The 21,886-nt window shown below is 31.2% G+C and overlaps 1 protein-coding gene across 1 annotated transcript in view; it reads right to left on the reverse strand.

Moving 5' to 3' along the window:
• The window catches only part of LOC114336066 (nuclear pore complex protein Nup133), a 77,782-nt gene that overhangs the window by 50,205 nt on the left and 5,691 nt on the right, over positions 1-21,886 (reverse strand). Inside the window, exons 2-6 of the mRNA XM_028286385.2 lie at positions 20,188-20,315; positions 19,855-20,106; positions 13,440-13,726; positions 9,961-10,284; positions 8,294-8,531 (exon numbers count right to left, since the gene is read on the reverse strand). Of these exons, the coding sequence (XP_028142186.2) occupies positions 8,294-8,531; positions 9,961-10,284; positions 13,440-13,726; positions 19,855-20,106; positions 20,188-20,315 (1,229 nt within the window). The remainder of the gene's footprint in view (positions 1-8,293; positions 8,532-9,960; positions 10,285-13,439; positions 13,727-19,854; positions 20,107-20,187; positions 20,316-21,886) is intronic.

The following is a 21,886-nucleotide window of genomic DNA, read 5'->3' on the forward strand; positions in this document are numbered from 1 at the left end:
GACCTATAACAATGGAGGATACATAGAGCGCAGTGTATGCATTTCGATATCAAGCTTGTCACAGTGGATGGGTAGTTAATGTTTAGCCTGGATTTTTCTATATTCTCTGAAAAGAGAGAGTATTTCTTCATAGTTTCGGCTGCGGGACGTGATTCAGAATGGGAAGCCAATAGTTCGAGATTGGTCTAATTTACCTGAGATCATTTGCATTATACAGGGTGTCCCCGAAAATAGTGCGTTCCTTAAAGTTATAGGTAGAAGGCACCATGTAGAGCAAAAAAAGAATGTGTGTGTACTTTGTACGCACGTAAGAAGTTATACTTCTATTATATGATTTCAACGAAATCAATATAACAGTTTATTTATATTTTATTTAAATATTAAACTAATTTTAATACTTTACTAACTTTAATACAATAAATATACTTACAATCATAAAATGTATAAAAAAAAAATAAAAATTTGCATTGGGAATTGAACCTGCGTCTATTAGGTTTAGATTATTTTGAACTCACCCCACGCAGAATTTAACTACCGAGACATGTGAATGAAGTGGAAAGCTATACCTAGCAACTAAACGTTTTAAAAAATTTTTGACAGTTGCTTATTCTGTTAGTTTAATCAAATAAGTTTGATTCTTGTGGAATTAAAATACGACAAAATATAGACTAAAAAAGCAATATATTAGATGGAGATTTTTGTTGGTAATCAAATTATGTAAATCAAAGCATTACCTACTACCTAGGTAGGTACATTTTCCAAATAGGTATTTACCTAATTTGTAATTTTTTATTACAATACTGAAACATTTACAATAAGGTACGTACCTGTTGCTTTTAAAAACTATTTAAAAAGTCAATACAATTATGAACTTGCTTTTTGTCACTGTCCTCCCAACAATAAAAACTAATATAGACAACATTTTGTTTATCCAGAATCTCAATTTGAACAATTATTGACACATGATTTTAACACCCAATCAGATCCCTCATAACGTTTCATACCATACTGTCGGTGTGCGCATGCGCCCAGCAAAATAAAAATTTACCCTCGTGCCTAAAGAAGTATAACTTCAAAAAGTCTTGATAACATTTTTTTCTAAACTCAACCATTTGGCCAAAAAACGAAAATACATTTTGGTATGCAAATTGAAATCTGACAACTATGTATACAAAATCTAAAGATAGACACAGTCACAATTCAAAAATAGTTGCCCCATGGGCCTTTAGTATTTACATTAAACCCTGTCTTCCTCCTCAACAAACAAATTCTTGTTTTGTTTGATTTTCACACATAGGGTGGTATAACTATTTTGCAGGTGTCTACTGTCTGACCTAAATTGCTAGTGTCAATAACCTGTCACAAACAGTTCTTGTACAGTGATGTCAGATTAGTTAATTTTATGAAAATAAAAGTTCGCTTATATGGAGCACAATGTAATTTTTTTTTTGGAAACGGTTAACTTTAGAAAAAAATGTTATAGGACTTTTTTTTCTACATTCTGTATTATATCCATACCTTAAAGGAACGCACTATTTTCGGGGACACCCTGTATATATGTAGCTTTTTTACAGGCCTTTTAGGCCCAGAGCTTTGTTGTTCTTTTCCATAGCTTTCTGTTACTTGTCAACTTCTTCCAGTCTGTTATTCCCTTTTCTTTTAGGTCTTCTACTACCGCCTCTCTCCATCGTGGTCTTCCTCTCTTTCTTTTATAATCTGGTACTCTCCATGCTATTTTCTTGACCATTCTGTCATCGTTCATTCTTTCTATATGGCAGAGATCATTCGCATTATCTGGTTTAATTAAGTGTCAGTAATCTTCGTTATTTTTCTATTGAGCAATAGCGGGGAAGCATAGTCAGCTGCCGAGTATAGGATCAAAAAATGAAAACACACAAAAATAAAGCACTCACTATTGTGCTCCACAATCTTGAAGTTTAACATTATTGTGTTATTGCGAAGCATAGAATAAGACAGTCAAAACGACAGAGATCAAATGTGTTTTGAGGATCCTTGAGAATATCCAGAATTAGAAATGCCAGACAGAACAATGGACTGGGGATGCATTAACTACAGATATTAACAACAAACAGGTTATATGGTAAAAATAATGGAGGAAAACAGACTACCCAAAATAATCAAGTGGATATCACCAAACGGTAGGAAGCGAGGAAGATCCAAGAAAACATGGAAAACGGTGTTAAGGGGAAAGGCGCAAAATGTCGCCTGTCAAAATTTTCAATGTGTTTTAAATGAATTCTAATAGGTATTTTTGAAAAATTTAAACGCAGAATGAAAGACTGCGTTATTACCGAGGGCCGAAAGTCCCTTAGAGTAAATAAAATGTTTCTTTTGAATGAAATATTGGCAATCAAAAATCACACTAAAAGTTCTCTTTTATTTTCACCAATGTAACTTATTAAAATAAACATTATATAATTCAGGGACTTTCGGCCTTCAGTAATAATGTAATCTTTCATACTGCGATTAAATTTTTCAAAAATATTTATTAGTTTTCTCAGGCTTCGAAAAAAAATGAATAGATTTAAAACACATTGAACATTTTGAGAGGTGACATTTTGTGCCTATGCCCTTAACGAAATCCATGAGTGCTAGAGATCGGAGAGAGAGTCACCAAAATAATAAAAAGCATAAAAACCAATAAAAGTTTGGCATGGGATAACATAATAAAAAAAAATAAGAGAAATAACATTGTTGTGCAAAGTAATAAATAAAGAGGCTATTACAATGGGCTAATTAGCAAAATTCATGGAAAAGTTATTTACCAGCAATTTTATTGCTGGAATCGAATTATAACATCCTATATATTAATAATATAGGTATGCAAAGTCCGCAGATATTGTGCTACTTTTTTTATAAACAAAATGACGCCGACAAATCGTATTTTTTCAATTATTGCTCTATAACTCCTAAGATTTTAACTTTACAACAAAAATACCCAAATAAAAATTCACCGCAATTAAATTCTGCATAGAGATATGTTTTTCCCGATTGGCTCCGACGAAAATTTTCCTCGGAAAATGCGGGTTTTCCCAACAAAAACTCAAATTTTCAAATAAAGTTTTATTTAAGTAATTATTAATCAATAATTAAATAACTTAGTGACATCAAAGCTTTCTTGGTATAGATTGTAATTCCAGAAGCCGCTGATAATTAAACGAATATGTTAGCAACAATTCAATTGTTAATTAACAATTCACGATCGCCATAATAACCAAAATAATCATGATACATTGATCAAACTTATAAAAATTATAAAGATGAGATGCTTATTTAAAATTTTATCGACAAAATATAAATTTTTCGTTTTTTTCAATAATCTTTAAATTTTGAAAAAAAAAATAGTTATAATAAGCTGGTCTAATTAGTAAAGTACAAATAAAGGTTATTTACCAGCAATTTTATTGCTGGAATCGAATATTATGATCCTATATATTAATAATATAGGTATGCAAAGTCCGCAGATAGTGTGCTACTTCTTTTATTAACAAAATGGCGCCCCCAAATCGTGTTTTTTTCAATTATTGGTCTATAACTCCGAAGATTTTAATTTTACACCAAAAACACTCAAATAAAAATTCAGCCCAATTTAACTCTACATAGAGGTATGTTTTTTCCAATTTTATTTGACGAAAATTTTCCTCGGAAAATGTGGGTTTTCCCAACAAAATCTCGAATTTTCAAATAAATTTTTTGGGCAAGTAATTATTTATCAATAATTAAATAACTTGGTGAAATAAAAGCTTTCTTGGTATAGATTATAACTGCAGAAGAAGGTGAAAATTAAACGAATATTTTAGCAACAATTCAATTGTTAATTAACAATTTACAGTCGCAATAACAACCAAAAAATAATCATGAGACATTGATCAAATTTAGAAAGATTATAAAGATGTGATGCCTATTTAATATTTTGTCGACAAAATATAAATTTTTCATTTTTTTGCATAATCTTTAAATGTTAAAAAACTAGTTATATACAAATTAACATTTCTCAGAAATTGTTTATTATATTCTAATTTTAAAAAATACTTAAAATGCGTACACACCATTTGCAAAAAAGTTATGAAACATCAAAGTAAATATACGATTGCTCCGTTGTTTATAATTTGTTTTAATTGTTTCAAAGCTTAAAAGTGAGTCTGTGGTACAATCTAATTACTCACAAAGAATATCAAATATTTGTTCAATGGTTATATTTTAATCAAAAATTAAAAATACTTTTTTTTGTAATTTTTAGCGCGAAAGTAGGCTTGATACAGAGCCGGAGCTAAAATGTTCACTCGAAGCGACTGACACGCAGCATACATAATACTATAATTTTATTTATTAAGTGTACGTCGCGCGGCGGTCGTCGTTTCGAGTGAAAATTTTAGCTACAGTACTGTATTATCTACTTTCGCGCGTATAAATTACAAAAAAATATATTTATATTCTTTAATTAAAATATAACCATTAAACTAATAATCGATATTTTTTGTAAATAATTAGCTTGTACTTTAAACTCACTTTTACGCTTTGAAAGAATTAAAAAAAATTATAAACAACGTTGTAATCGTATGTTTACTTTGCTGTTTCATAACTTTTTTGCAAATGGTTGCAAAAAAGTTTTAAAGCATTCATTTTCAAGATATTTGAAATACGCATTTTAACTATTTTTTAAAATTAGAATATAATAAAAACTTTCTGAGAAACGTTAATTTGTTTATAACTATTTTTTTTAACATTTAAAGATTATGCAAAAAAATAAAAAATTTCTATCTTGTCGACAAAAAGTTAAATAGGCATCTCATCTTTATAAGATTTCAAAGTTTCATCAGTGTGTCATAATTATTTTGGTTATTATTGCGACCGTAAATTATTAATTAACAATTGAATTGTTGCTAAAATATTCGTTCAATTTTCACCAGCTTCTGTAACTATAATCTAAACCATGAAGGCTTTTAAGTCACCACATTATTTAATTATTGGTAGATAATTACTTATCTAAAACTTTATTTGAAAATTAAAGATTTTGTTGGGAAAACCCGCATTTTCCAATGAAAATTTTCGTCGGAGCAGATTGGGAAAAACATATCTCTATGCAGAATTTAATTGCGGTGAATTTTTATTTGAGTGTTTTTGTTGTAGACTTAAAATCTTCGAAGTTATAGAGCAATAATTGAAAAAACCACAATTTTCGGGCGCCATTTTGTTTATAAAAAAAGTAGCACACTATCTGCGGACTTTGCATACCCATATTATTAATATATTATAATCATAAGCTTCGATTCCAGCAATAAAATTGCTGGTAAATAACTTTTCCTAAAAATGGCCTATTCTCCGATAATAATCAGCCCAGACTATATGTAAATCAACCGTGAGTTTCATTCCCGTTACACCTTCTTAAACTGTTCAAAATTTTCATTCTTCTGATATTATTTTGACATAATTCTTAGAAAATATTATACCATGTTTTTAAACTAGGAGTATTAATTCAACTTTCTTCTTCTTTTTCATGTGCCTTGTCCGTTGCGGACGTTAGCTATCATCATAGCAATTTTAATTCTATTTGCGGCGTTTCTGAATAACTCAATCGATGTTAGTCCAAACCATTGGCGTAAGTTTTGAAGCCATGAGGTGTTCTTCTTTCGGGTCCGCGTTTGCTCTCTATTTTATCTTGTTTTATCAGTTGGAGTATACGATATTTATCATGTCTCATATGACCATATGAATTCAATTTTCACGCGCCGTAATGCTTGTTTGTAATTGGTCCAACCTCAGGCAAGTTTACTCCAAGATTATGAAATTTTGACACTATTGGCATTTCATAGGTTAAGTTATATCGGCGATTGTTTGTGGTTTCTGCGTTATTCCGTTAATTTTTAGATTTTTAGTCTGCTTTTATTTAATGAACTGTTGTTTTTAGAACTCTTTAGCGACATATTCGTATAATACAGAGTGAGTTTTATGTATGGAAACACTCAATTATCTCGAAAACGGCTTGCACGATTTTTATAGATTTTGGTAGTTACGGGTTTTCTAATGCGTTCGATATTATAGTACTAATTACATTGTTGTCAGATCTTCTGTTTTTCTGCAAATCTAATGAACTTTCTTATTTCAAATGGAACACCCTATATATTTTTTGTGTTTTGAAGTCCTTAAGAAATGCTGATTATTTTTCATGTTATATTCCCTATACCTAAATGCTATAATTTTGGAGTTATTGCTACATTTATTTTTAAATTTTTTTTAAAGGGCCTAGCCGGGTAAGATGATGAAAAGTGCCCCCAACTCGATTCGAATTCCATATAGGTCACCGTTTAGCATATATAGTGAAACTAACTTTCTGAAATTTTTAGCCCCCTAGGTGGTCATGTGACCCACCTAGAGCCTAATTAGGCTTTTTAAGTTTTTATTTTTTATCTCAGCCGCATCGAGAACTAGCGAAAAACTTTAAATAAAAAAGTTGTGAACTTTAAAAAGTTCTGTCCGAAAAAATTTTTTTTTTATTTTTGGCGGGAAAAAACCGAAAAAATGCGGTTTTTTATTTTTGAAGGTGCGTTTCACCAATTTTAAAAATTTGAAAAAATTCAGGGTGAAATATTATGCAAAAATACACGTTATATATATTTTTTTCGTAAAAACGAATGTCTTAGTTATTTTTTTATACTCATTTAAAATTTTAAAATCGTTCTAAAATTTAAATTTCCCGCCAAAAATAATAAAAAAAAATTTTTCGCACAGAACGTTTTAAATCTTACAAATTTTTAATTTAAAGTTTTTCGCTAGTTCTCGATGCGGCTGAGATAAAAAATAAAAACATAAAAAGCCTAATTAGGCTCTAGGTGGGTCACATGACCACCTAGGGGGCTAAAAATTTCAGAAAGTTAGTTTCACTATATATGCTAAACGGTGACCTATATGGAATTCGAATCGAGTTGGGGGCACTTTTCATCATCTTACCCGGCTGGGCCCTTTAAACAAATTATAAAAATCAATTTTCTCGGCCCAGGTAGATATTATTTTAGGTTCTTTGGATCATTGGGAACAAAAAAGGTATTTTGTAATTTTTCTCTAAAGTTAATCGTTTTCGAGTAATCAACAATTTAAAACTGAAAAAAATCGAATAATGACGATTTTTAAGGTTCTAAAACAAAAGTAAAAAATATAATTTTTGAAATTATAAAGTACCTAAATTCAAGCCCAACTCTTCTTCTGATAGCTTGCCATAAGATTTTTTGTCTCTTTTTATTCTAAAACATTGATTTTTAATTTTTAATGAAGTGCATATGAGAGGACGGGCGATCGGGCTGCTGCATTAACATTTAAAATTACAATGTTTTAAAATGAAACAATCTTAAATTACTTATCGGTATCTGATAAAATAAGGCTTGAGATTGAATTTGGGTACTTCGCAGTTTCAAAAATAAAATTGTTTATTTGTGTTCTTGAACCTTGAAAATCGTCATTATCCGATTTTTTTCAGTTTTAAATTGTTTATAACTCGGAAACGATTAATTTTAGAGAAAAATTATAAAAAATCTTTTTTGTTCCCCATGATCCAAACAACCTAAAATAGTGTTTACCCGGGTCAAAAAAATTGATTTTTATAATTTGTTTAAATTTTTTTTTAATAAATGTAGCAATAACTCAGAAATTATGGTATTTAGGTATAGGGAATATAACATGAAAAATTATCAGGATTTCTTGGTGACTTCAAAACACAAAAAATTTACAGGGTGTTCCATTTGAAATAAGAAAGTTCATTAGATTTCCAGAAAAACGGAAAATATGACAACAATGTAATTAGCATTATAATATCGGCCGCATTAGAAAACCCATACCTACCAAAATCTATAAAAATCGTGTAAGCCGTTTTTGAGATAACTGAGTGTTTCCATACATAAAACTCACTCTGTATAATATTTATGGATTACCATCGAAGGCTGATATGATCAACCAAAAAAGATGTATTTGGTGATTTTTCTAGTGACATTATTGGGTGTGAATCTGTCCTTTAAGTTTACTCCTCCTGGTTTAAATACAGGGTATAGTTATGTAGTATCTTATAATAAGCCATTTTCTAAAAATACAGTGCTCAGTATAAGCAGTTCATGTAATATTCAGCTGTGATCCATAATTTTGATTACATAATACAACCAATATGTTATTCTGAACGATCTTATAGTAAACCGTTTTGACTTTAATAACATTAATAATTTTTCCATAAACCTTGTTGATTATTTTATATTTTAAATAAATATACCCCCTAAGTTACAATACGAACCTAATAATACATCTTGGGAAGAAGTGAATTCCAATACATCTGGTTCTTCTTGAGGCCTAATAACAGTAATAGTTTTTGAATTATACAAGTAAGCACTGGTACCACATATTAAAAATCTGTAAGACAGTGAATCTGAAGGATTGTCGTCTCTGTATAGTCCAGTCATCATCAAAAGAACAAAGTCTTTTATTTCTGGAGTACCATCGTTTGTAGAGAATGAGATCATTGCATAATGAACCTACGAAAAAATAGAAACGATATTAGTAGTATTAGTGATAGCATTGTTTATTATAGTAATAGTTGGTTATAGTGTAGTAATAGTTTGATTCTAATTCAGACAGTCACCAGATGCCACCACCATTTCTGTCAGGATTGCAATGTCAGGGGTAACTACGATAAATCCAAAACGCATAGACGCCAAGTTGGATACGACCCTATTCATAACACACCAACTCGCATACATATATATTAAGAAAAATAAACATATGGAAGAATATATTCAGAAATTGAATCAATGATGTCATGCTACTATACATTATACATATAATAGCATTATATCATTAATTCAATTTCTAAATACAGTCGACTCGCGTTAATTCAAACCTGCGATAATTAGAACCTCTCTATAATTCAAAGTTATCACGAGTTCCCTACAAAATCTCTTTATATTTCGAACTAAATCAATACATTTTTATGCACTTGGTAATTCGAACGAAAAAAATCATTGCTATATAACAAAACGACACTTTAATTCGAACTCATCGGCGTCCAGCACTCGACAATTCAAAGTTGCAGAGAGAAAGATGCGGAAAGATTGTAGTAAGTACAGTTTTCTGTACTTTTTCTTCTGTACCTTCTTCAAAAAATCCGGTTTCTTAAAAGAAGATCAGGAAAATCTTCCAATACTTATGGATGATGAAGAACCAGCAATAGAACCATTAGTTGACATCAGCGGTGTGAGTTTTTCTGACTTTGTTCAAGTAGATGAAGATGTTGCTGTCTCAGGTTTACTAACCGATGCATGGCGAAATTTTATCTGCGACAGATACGAATGAAAAAAGTAACGATGAAGATAAGTATGATACATAAGAACCTTTGGCAGATGTGTCAGTTAAGGAAGCAAGATCCTCATTCGATACCTTACAAACCTTCTGTCTACAAAACGAAAGTGATGAAAAAGCATTTCAGGCACTTTTCTTCTCTTAAAAAAAATTATTGAGCACTCGAAGCAGCAGCAATGTGCTTTGAAGAAAACCAGTATAATACAGTTCTTTCGAAAGATTGATTAATTCACATTATGAATACATACATACATGTATGTACACGAATGTACCTCTAAACTTTTGTCATCGTTATAGAATAGCAGTTAATAAATAATAATTGATCAACACTTAATAATTGTAAGATTTATTTATTTTCTGTAAATATATTCTTCCATATATTTATTTTTCTTAACATGTATGCGAGATGGTGTGTTATGAATAGGATCGTATCCAACTTTGTGTCTATGCATTTTGGATTTATCTTAGTTACGCGTGACGTTGCGATCCTGACAGAAATGGTGGTGACATCTGGTAACTGGCTCAATTAGAATCAAACAAATTTATTCGTTGCGTTGACCAACTATTACTATATAAACAATGGTAATAGAATAATCATTTACATACCCTTGGTGACATCTGCATGTTGACTGCAGCTGCTAGAATAATAATATTGTCTTTGTCAGTTTGTATATCCAACAACCAAGTGTCAATGTTCTGACCATCCATTAACCACGTATCCATCTCAGTTTGATCCCAGGGTACTTCTCTAAACTTTTCCCTTAGAGTTACTCTAAATCTTTCTCTCACAGTTCTGTTCAGATCAGACATAAAAACGAGTTGTTCATTCTCATTGCTAGAAAGCGTCCATTTTTGCAGTGAATGGCCAGCAAGTACGTACACTGTCCATGTGTTGTCCTTGTGTGGTATACTCAATACACGAACCAAACGCTACAACAAATGATTATTGATATTCTAGTATATACATCTGTTAAAAACTGACAGTGGCGGCCGGTCAGGGTCGGCAGTGCCGACCCACACATTTATAGATATAGATTTTTTAAATATTTGTATCTCTGAAATAAAAAAAAAATCTATCAGATAATACAGACTAAATTTTATTCATGGTTTTTAAAAGAATTTGATCAATCCGAGCGTTAAGTGATCCCTGCGCATAACAGACTTCTCAAAAAATCAATGATCCGAGCCATTTATCTGACTTTTCGGCTAGCCGTCCCTAACATCCGTAGCTTGACAATTTACACGTAAAACTCAACGACGACGTAACAAGTCGATGAGCAAGCGAACATTACTTTTCTCCGTGGGCAATAGAAGATACGGCATGGCAGGTTACGCGCCAAGTACGGCACATTTAGGTCTGCCGGTCGGTGTTTCATTTGGAAGCATGCATCGGTAGAAATTGTCAAAAATAATCACGCCGTTTTACGTCGCTTAATTGATATTGTAATTTTTTTAAGTTGTCAGGAATTATCATTTAGTGGACATGATGGATCGAAGCATTTGTTAAAAATCAAAGTAATTATAGAGAATTAATAAAATTGTTTTAGAAATACCTATTTACTTTCTGATTCGAAGTGTATTCGTAATACAGAATGAACTAACACATATAATCAAATAGTTAAATTTTGAATAACGTTGTTGAATCTGAGATTTAGAAAACCATTTGCTTTTCACTGAAAGTAGATGAAACTTCTGATTATCATGTCATTCATAATTATCAATTATTTTGTTCGATACGCGTTACGTGGTAATATTTATGAGAGGTTTTTAGGTTTTAGAGATGTGAGTAAAAGCAATAAGGCAGAATATATTTTTGGTGTTTTAAAGAACAGATTCAAATTTTTTTATACCAAAAATAAATTGGTAGGGCAAACTGGGGCAATCTTATGACGGCGTTGCTGTGATGAGTGGTGAATTGAATAGTCTCCAGGCAAAAGTTAAAACTATTGCATCACAAGCTTTATTTACTCACTATTATGCGCATATAATTAATTTAGTTTTACATGATACGTGTAAAAAAATAAAGAATATCGACTTTTCTTGCCAGTTTAGCTCACCTAAACGGATTACTGCTTTAGAACAAATTTGTTTCGAAAAAAAAGCGAACAGTTTGTCAGACGCGATGAAATTTTAAATCTCGGTTAGTTTTATCTAAGCAGATTATCTCTTATAGTTTTAGTATCTGTAGCAGATTTTCGTGAACAGCTTTTGGAAGTTTTTGATTTTATTATCGAAGGCGATGATTTTGAAAGTGGCGATACCTCGATCCGTGAAGCAATCGGTTTTAGAACTTTATTAAATACTAATGACTCTTTCAATATTTTTTAAAATATTTTTAAGACAGAATTTGCCCAAGATATTCCTTGTTGTTCAAAATCAGTCAACTGACATTATTTATTCTAAAAATAGAATACGAAAGCTGGTGCAAAATCGCTGGAGATTTTCGTAATGATAGTAGTTTCCAATATATACGCAGTGACGTTTTGGATTCGCTTGATATTTCCGAACCACCCCAAAAAAGACAACCACATTATACATATTCTCGAAAAACGAGTAAGTATATCTTGAAATTTTGTATACCTACTATTATATGCAAATAGATACTCGTTTTTCGAATTTTGAAGATTTGCAAATTTTTGACCTCTTTGACGATTTAAAATTTAAAAGTTACATTGGTCAAAGAATTTTCAAGATATTTATTATTACAAGTTAGGTACTTAAAAATTATGCTGGTCCAAATATTTTCAGAAAGTGGGATAAGTTGCACAATATGTATGTATAATTCATTACAACAAACTGTTTATCAATTTTCTTATTACAACCAATTTCTGCCTAAAAAAAAACGGGATTTACCTTGTCTCAAAAGAATCAACACGTATTGTCGAAACACCATGAAACAAGAGAGAATGTCAAGTACATCAAATAAAAAAAAAGCAAAAAACAACAAAATCTCCTATGATGAATTAACCTTTTAGTTTGATGGTATACCTATATGAGGAGACAAAAAAACCTTGCCGACCCTGTCTCCAAGGCCACGAGCCGCCACTGAAAACTGATATTGTTGCAAACAATAAGTTAAAAATATACATGAGGATGTGCACCAATATGAAACCAGGAGCAAGCATGACTTAATGCTGCCCTACACCAGGCTCCATAGAAGTAGAGACGGAGCAAACTCTTATGGTGTAATATTTTACAACAAGCTGCCTACTGAAATTACTGAATTGCCAATTTTACAACTTAAAGAAACAATGAATTTTCTCATTAGTCAGGCTCAGGTATTTTACAGCAGTGATGAATTTTTTTAATTTTAACTTTAATGTTTGGAACTGGGTTGTGAATTGTATTTTGTCTATACCTGGGAACCCAGAGCGTAATGTTTGCCTTAAACTAATGCATGTATTATTTCATATTAATCCTTGTGTTTTTATATTTGTACATATTTTATATTTGTGAACCAAAATTGTACACTATTGTTTGACGTATGTAAGTACTTTTCTATACTAATAGGAATAAATGACTTGACTCGAAGTATACTTCACGTAATGCAATAAATAAAAATTATATACTAAAATGATAATTTTGAAATAGTTAACAAACACAAGTAAACAAGTAAAATGACACATATTTAATATTTTTGGTATGAAAAGTGCTAACTTAATGAACAAAAAAGTTAAGCAGGCCTTTATGCAATAGATATGGTAGGTATATGTGATTCCCATTAAAATTTATATCAAAGTATGTAACAAATTATGATTTCTTGTATCCCTAGCTATGCGTAAATGTACAAAAATATTAAAGTGATATTTTAGTAGAATTTACCAAGCAAATTTAAAATTTGAACTTTGGCATCCTGTATCTTTCTTATTATCAACATTTTATAAGAACAAGTTGGTTCAAATCGTGATATTTTAAAGTGTCCTGGTAACCGCCTTGTATAAGAAAATTCGCCTAGAATTTGTTTTGAGTTGATTGATAGAAAAATCAACAATAAGTTGGTATTTTTACATTGAGTTAGGAAACAAGTTGGTATTTTTATATCAGTTAATACTTGGTTATTTTTTATAATTAATGAAAAAACTAACCGTTTCATTTGATTGTTCACTGGAAATAGGTCCAAAGATAAGTGAAGACATCCTTCTACTAATGCCTCCTAGCCAGCCACTTGGGGTTTTCAGTGGCTTACAGTGCAACAAATGTCTTCCACTAATAATTTGGGGTTGAACTAGTACAACAGTACATGTGGTTGTGGCAAGAACACAACCTAGTCCTTCAGCATTTGTTAAGCTATCACATTCTTGACCCTGAAGATCTACAGTTTGTTCAACGGTTATTCCTTCATGAGCAATTGCAGGCCAGTATCTGAGAACACCTGCGAAAAATTAAAGAAATTGAATAATATTGTCGAACTGGATAATCGAAGACAAAATTTGACCAATATTCCAGTGACCACAGTAAAAATAACCTAAGATTTCCATCAACATCGATTTTGATGAAATTTTGAAATTAACCTCTATTTACACTTTATATCAAAATATACCTGAAAAGCCCCAAAACCCCAAAAAGCCGAAGTTTCCTTCGGCTTAGGTAAATTTTGATGATAAGAAACTACTCCATCTGGGAGGGTTTAAAGATTTATATTAAAAGTAATCTCTAGAATCAATAGAAAAATATCTAAAAATGAATAACCATTTTCAATTTCGTTGCAAAACGAAAACACAGCCGAGCCATATTCTAGTCCAATCAGAGAGTGCTGCAAGCACCCCTACCGGTTTCGAAACTTATTAGTCTCTCATCAGGAGGCACATATACTGCTCTCCCCGATCCAACCAAAACAAACCCCAGCGTGCAGTCCCGGATTGCAACGAACGAAATGGCATAGATGCCCTAGCGGCAACTGCTACAAAAAAGACTAAATTTTCACTCTAATGGCATATAGAACAACATAATGCTATTCTACACCCCACCAGAATGAAAACAATGGGAACCTTCTCTGGTTACACCTCCGAGGCTTCTACAATTTGCAAGCCATACGGATGCTGAGACTAAGGAAGATGAGGGAATTCTACAATTTACAATTCACTGCAAATGTATGTATGGCTTGCAAATTGTAGAAGCCTCGGAGGTGTAACCAGAGAAGGTTCCCATTGTTTTCATTCTGGTGAGGTGTAGAATAGCATTATGTTGTTCTATATGCCATTAGAGTGAAAATTTAGTCTTTTTGGTAGCAGTTGCCGCTAGGGCATCTATGCCATTTCGTTCGTTGCAATCCGGGACTGCACGCTGGGGTTTGTTTTGGTTGGATCGGGGAGAGCAGCATATGTGCCTCCTGATGAGAGACTAATAAGTTTCGAAACCGGTAGGGGTGCTTGCAGCACTCTCTGATTGGACTAGAATATGGCTCGGCTGTGTTTTCGTTTTGCAACGAAATTGAAAATGGTTATTCATTTTTTATTTACATTTACTCTGTGTGGAGTATGAAGGCAACCATTCTCGTTGGAACTTTACCGCGCTGAGCAGATGGGACGTGAATTGTAAATTGTAGAATTCCCTCATCTTCCTTAGTCTCAGCATCCGTATGGCTTGCAAATTGTAGAAGCCTCGGAGGTGTAACCAGAGAAGGTTCCCATTGTTTTCATTCTGGTGGGGTGTAGAATAGCATTATGTTGTTCTATATGCCATTAGAGTGAAAATTTAGTCTTTTTGGTAGCAGTTGCCGCTAGGGCATCTATGCCATTTCGTTCGTTGCAATCCGGGACTGCACGCTGGGGGTTTGTTTTAGTTGGATCGGGGAGAGCAGCATATGTGCCTCCTGATGAGAGACTAATAAGTTTCGAAACCGGTAGGGGTGCTTGCAGCACTCTCTGATTGGACTAGAATATGGCTCGGCTGTGTTTTCGTTTTGCAACGAAATTGAAAATGGTTATTCATTTTTGATTTACATTTACTCTGTGTGGAGTATGAAGGCAACCATTCTCGTTGGAACTTTACCGCGCTGAGCAGATGGGACGTGAATTGTAAATTGTACAATTCCCTCATCTTCCTTAGTCTCATCATCCGTATGGCTTGCAAATTGTAGAAGCCTCGGAGGTGTAACCAGAGAAGGTTCCCATTGTTTTCATTCTGGTGGGGTGTAGAATAGCATTATGTTGTTCTATATGCCATTAGAGTGAAAATTTAGTCTTTTTAGAAAAATATCTGTTGATAAGGCCTTAAGTCAAAAATATCAATTTTGACACTAACTTTCTTAATATGTTAAAAAAAATCGATGAAAAGCGATTGAATTTCAACGCTTTTTAATGCATTTTTTGAAGTACATATGTATTAAAATAGGGATGAAAATCAGTCGATTTCTATTGCTTTTTATCAATTTTTTTAACGTACGTAGTCAGTATCGATATTTTTGACTTAAGACCTTTTGACTTATCAGTTATCAGCACAGATAATATTCTAAGCGAAAAATGTTCTATACAATTTTTTTGAAAAACTCAATACTTGTAGATTTATGCGTGATCGAAAATTTCAATAATTTGTATGTTTTCAATCAATGTTTCATGAATAACTCAAAAATTGTGCATTTTATTGAAAAAACTGTTAATGAAATTACTCATAAAAAATCAAAGATACTGTTGATTTTGTTGTAAGCCTAATACAAACGTGAGTTATAAAATACCTTATTGAAGATGACAATTTTGTATTTAATGAAAAATTAAAAACTCAATATAGCAGTCACTCAACAGTCAATTTTACTGGAAAAATGCTTTATAATATTTTTTAAGTACTTAAAACAAGCAATAAAATGAACTTTGTAGAACTCTCCAGCATATAAACTAAGATAGTTATGATTAAAATAAAATCAATAGGGAACTTGCATAAAATTATAAATTCAAAAAAAAATGTTATAAATCACAACAGAACATAATTTAAAACATGTATCAAAGATAAAAAAGTTTTGTTTGTCTTTCGTTTGGCCCCTAAATACGATTAAAAATTCAAATTATACCAGACAGCCCAAAACGCGTCATGATGTCATCCGGTTATATGTTTACATTCTGCACCAACAAAGTAAACAAAATTGTATATAATTTTAAATTAGACATTATAAACGTCAGTAGAAAATACAGTTTTGTTACGTTACAAGTGTTTTTGATCATTTGAACTATTCATAGAAAATTTGTACTTTTACAAAATGGTTTTATTTTCCATAGTAAACCTTCTTTCCTTTCCTTCAATAACTATATCAAACTCCAATCTCAACAAAATGGTATATATTATTACAATGACATACGATAAATGTCATTAGAATATAAATACTTTTCCTTTATTCCGTGACAATGAGCTGACCAAATACCCAAGTAGGTGGAGGCCAATAAACTAAAGAAGAAGAAGAAGAATATACCTAAATATAACCATAAACGGAACCATATAGTTAAACTATGTGACGTCATGGGTCGTTTGAACTATTTTAAAATACAGAAATATTTTAAATTTGTACTTCTATGTAAGTTATTATGAGTTTTTGAAGCGTGAAATTTTGGAAATCTCATTTTTATATAAAACTGAACATTATTATGTAATAAAAAAATGTGCAAGTTCCATATTCCTTATGTTTCTGTCTTCTGTGAATAAAAAAACAGCAAAACTACCCTTGATAACCCTATTCTAATTACAATTAAATGTTATCCATTTCAAATGCACTGTATTTAGACATTAGTAATGCGATCCACAAGTTTGAACAATTTAAGATATATAATTTTCAAAAAAATTATGGTTAGAATTAAAAAAAATTAAAAAAGATTTGACATTTTTAATATGTAATTGTAAAATTTTCTATATAACAAAAAGTTGACCTTTTGTACAGAAATACTCTTATATAGCAAATTTTACATATCTTCGACAGTTCTGTACTTATTTTGAAAGATATGATATTTTTGAAAATGTCAAAGATATTTTTTTTCACTGCTACCATAATTTTTTTCAAAATTATTAGTTTTAAATTATACAAACTTTGGAATCCCATTACTAATGCTTAAATAAAGTGAATTTGAAATGGATAACATTAATTGAAATTAAGGTAGAAGTTGAAATAGAAGGACACTGTGGTTGTTTTTACTCATGAAAAAAATAGGAATCAACCTTATTTCCATCATAACTCCTTAGTTCTTACGGTAAAGAGTTTTACGAAGTCTCATTTTAAAGCTTTTTTAAATTACTTTTAAAATAAATTTTTCCCAGTAAAACTGACTGTATTCCTGTTATTCTATGTTGACTTACTATGGAATTTCTATAACAAGAAAATTTTACTGTCACTGTTGCATGTAGTTGTCTTTTTTAAGACAGATCGCATGTTATGATTTTTTTGTGACAGATATTTTGGGGTTGGGGTTGATTTCATGTAATCGAATGAACTATCTTTCAGTAAGTCATCCCAGGAATGCAACTCATAAATATTGGCAATATTATTTCAAAGTCTTCTATTTTAAAATGTATAATATATGTTTGAATTGCCGATATGAATAAGCCAGATTAAATAAATTATTAGAATTTTTTATTAAGCAACAACATTTTTGTTTAATTTATTAATATTTTGTATTTTGACAATGGCATCCGATCTAACAATATTAGCAAAATCAAAGAAAGAATTGAGAAGAATTGTGAAAAAGATAGAAAAAGAAGCAAATAGGTTTGGCCTAAAGATAAATGAAAAGAAAACTAAATACATGATAATGGGTGATACGCAGCAAGACAATGAAGAGTTTATAAAAATACAAGGGGAGAAAGATTACATATACAGTTTTGACAGAGTGGAAGAGTTTACTTACCTTGGTGTGAAAGTAATGGAAAATGGACATGAGGATAAAGAAATAGAATCCAGAATTACAAAAGGCAACCAGAAATACGGAATGCTGAGATCCTTAATGAAGTCTAAGTTTATTTCAAGAAAAACAAAAGAAAGAATTTACAAGACAGTGATTAGAGCTACGGTTTTATATGGAGCTTAATTATGGGTTTTAAGAAAGGCAGATGAAGAAAGATTAGAAAGATGGGAGAGGAAAATTCTCCGATCAATTTACGGAGGCATAAATACACAAATGGGATGGAGAAGAAGGACGAATAAAGAGTTGAAAGAGCTGTACACGGAACCAAAAATCACCGCAATAATAAAGGCGCATAGAATAAGATGGCTGGGACATGTGCAAAGATTGGAAAACCATAGAATGACCAGGATAATATTGAACAGGAAACCAGTAGGGAAAAAAGGAAAGGAAGACCCCGTAAAAGATGGTTTGACAGCGTCCAAGCAGATTTACGAGAATTAAAAATAGATAACTGGAGAAACAAGGTATTAGACAGAAGAGAATGGAGATGAGTGGTAAAAAAGCGCAAGAGAAATTGTAACAGAACAATGTGCCATGAATTGTAAAATGAGAGCTATATATATGTATATATTTATATGATGTATTTTTAATAGACAAAAATTAATATTGTATATTGTAGATATGTACCTATAGTAAAAAAAATGTAATTGTGTTTTTCACGCCCAGGGCCTACATGGCCTGTTGAGCAAAATAAATATAATATCCGATTTGGACGTCGAAACGTTAATAAAATCATTTTTTTAGTAAAATTGTGGCTTATTTCCCATTTGAAATAGTTGATTACAAAAATGCCACAAGGAAATAGTTTCAGAACAACATTGTATGTTGAGCTGTTAAAATTTTTCATCACATATGAAATTTGTACTGCTAATCTCAGTTTGTATTAGGCTTAGAGCAAAAATAGAAAAGCAATGTCTTTGATTTTTTATAAGCTTCATTTTATCCAGTCACAATTTTTTTTTATTAAATTTTTGAATTATTTATGAAAAATCAGTTGAAAACAAGAAAAATTGAAATTTTAATTCACAAAAAAGTACAACATTTTTTTAAAGGTTCCAACCCCAGAGTTCACATGGAATCTACCCCCAAGGTAGCTGAAGCATACTTCAGCATAGGGTATTTCAAGAAAATCAATGCATGTTGATGAAATTTAGAGTTAAGCCTTTCATTGCTGATGAAATATGCCTAACACATCCTAGGTGCTAATTCGATTTTTTGCCATAAAGGTTTTTAGGCATCATCAGCATTTTAATTTAATTTATTCAGCATTTAATTTAATCAGCATTTTAATTTAAATTTTAAATCACAAAAAAAGTACAACATTTTTTTTAAAGGTTCCAACCCCAGAGTTCACATGGAATCTACCCCCAAGGTAGCTGAAGCATACTTCAGCATAGGGTATTTCAAGAAAATCAATGCATGTTGATGAAATTTAGAGTTAAGCCTTTCATTGCTGAAGAAATATGCCTAACACATCCTAGGTGCTAATTCGATTTTTTGCCATAAACGTTTTTAGGCATCATCAGCATTTAAAGGGTTAAGAACCTTAGTATACAGCACTAGGATAGCATAAAATAAATTACTTAATTTAGTAGTCAGTTTAGACACAATTTAGACTTACCTTCAGGGGATACAGCAATACACGAAGGATTATTTGATCCAGAATTGATAAAAACTGAGACCAATTCAGCTCTATGAGCCAAATCACTCTGAGGTAGTTGTAGCTCAAAACATTGGTTTACAATACCATGTTTTCTTTGTGGAGTTCCAGGAGCTGAAATATTCTGACGATACTGCCATATCAATAGCCTTCTTCCACAAACGACCCATGCATAACCACATTCTGATATCCGAGCAGAAACAATAGTGTTCCCTAGAAAATAGTCGCACATTAATTAATGAATAATCAGAAAGTCACTTAATTGACTTTGGACTTAAATACTATTATACTTACTATCAGCAAATGTTAAAGCTTCTGTTATAAGAACAGGTAATGATTGCCCAAACCTTTCAACATAATTATTTGTAGATTTTAATACTACTTGTACTGATTGTGTGGACTTTCCAGAGATACTCAATCGTCTAAAACATATTAGTATTAAATGGTGCCAATCAACTTCAAAAACAGCTATGCCACAAGGTTCAGTTACATGATGCTAGTACCTTACTCAATATGAGTCACTAAAACCAAGAACTGACTTTTAGTACTCTCCTTGCGTAAATTGGTGTTTTATATTCCAGTAGAGTACTTGCTGTGAGTATTCATGTCAGTCAAGTAAATAGAAAACAATCCTATTTAGTGGAAGGAATAGGTTCCTCCACCAATACTTCTCCTACACAATACTCGACTATATTGCCTGGTGAGAAGAATAGTGGTGAATCTTCAAAATGAACATTTAAAGACAATCTTATTTGAAGTTTTGATGAAACTGCTAAACAGTATAACTGACTAACCGCCGGTTTCACAAAGTAAAGTTAACTTGTGGTTAAGAGATAACCAGAGGTTCCCCCATTATAATATATTGGGGTAACCTCTGGTTATCTCTTAACTTTACTTTGTGAAACCGGCCATAATAGGTAATCATTTTGCAGAATTTTTCTAATAATATGCTTCTAGTCATTTAAACCAATTAGTAGAAGTAATTTTATTTAAAGAAAAGATGGACATTGTATTTATTTTTGATTTTTTTTTCTGCGTTACGCCATTATTGCATTATCGAGGATGTTTAATTGGATGTTTCGCCACTATACTTTACTACTACTATACTACAACAGTTTAGTTTCTGTTTTAAATAATTAAACAATTTACTTTTAAAAATAAATTAAATGCATCAAATAAAATATTTTATTGTACACACCAAACAGTTATTCACAAAATGAAACTAAAGTACATACAATAGAAAAATAACAAAATAAGATCTTAAGTAATAATTATTAACATTATGTCTGTTAACAAGAAAACGATAAACATGATAAAAGATAAAAAAGTAAGCAAAAGAACTATGAATAGTAAAATTAAATTCATCATTTCACTCACGTATGTTTGTATTTCAAACTACTAAAGAAATGATTGTGGGTAGAAGGAATTGATTTATTTTGTAAGACTTCTTTTTAGAAATGAATAATGGTTGTCGATAGTGTGGAATTAAACAATACTGATCCAAAGTGGATAGTCGCTTTCTTGATTTGCTATTTAAGTACCTAAGACTGATTGAAACTGAGTTTCTCTATAAGAAGTTTTATAAAAAAAAACACACAAACAAAAACGACCACACAGACAAAAGTGCTCATTCGCCACTATTGCACATTGCACTACTATGGTTCTTTTCATGAGCATTTTTCAGTGCGTCACAGTTTTTCGATTTCTCTCTAACGCATTAAATTGTATGTGACAGAAAAAACGCACTTCGCTGATTACATTTCGTCGGTGACATTTATAACATTTAATCTAGTTGTCAATAGATGGCGCTAATAATATAATATTAAATAATATTATATTATTCTATATAAAAAAAATTAATCTGTACAATTTGTAAGACTATACAAATCAAAGAAAATACCATTTTATAAATGCAATAAACAAAATTGATTTGTTTTTATACCAAATTGCAAATAAAATGTGATAACTGTCAGATTTAACTAAAATGTCATGT

The sequence above is a fragment of the Diabrotica virgifera genome, chromosome 2, assembly GCF_917563875.1.
Source record: "Diabrotica virgifera virgifera chromosome 2, PGI_DIABVI_V3a".
NCBI classification, from domain to species: Eukaryota; Metazoa; Arthropoda; class Insecta; order Coleoptera; family Chrysomelidae; genus Diabrotica; species Diabrotica virgifera.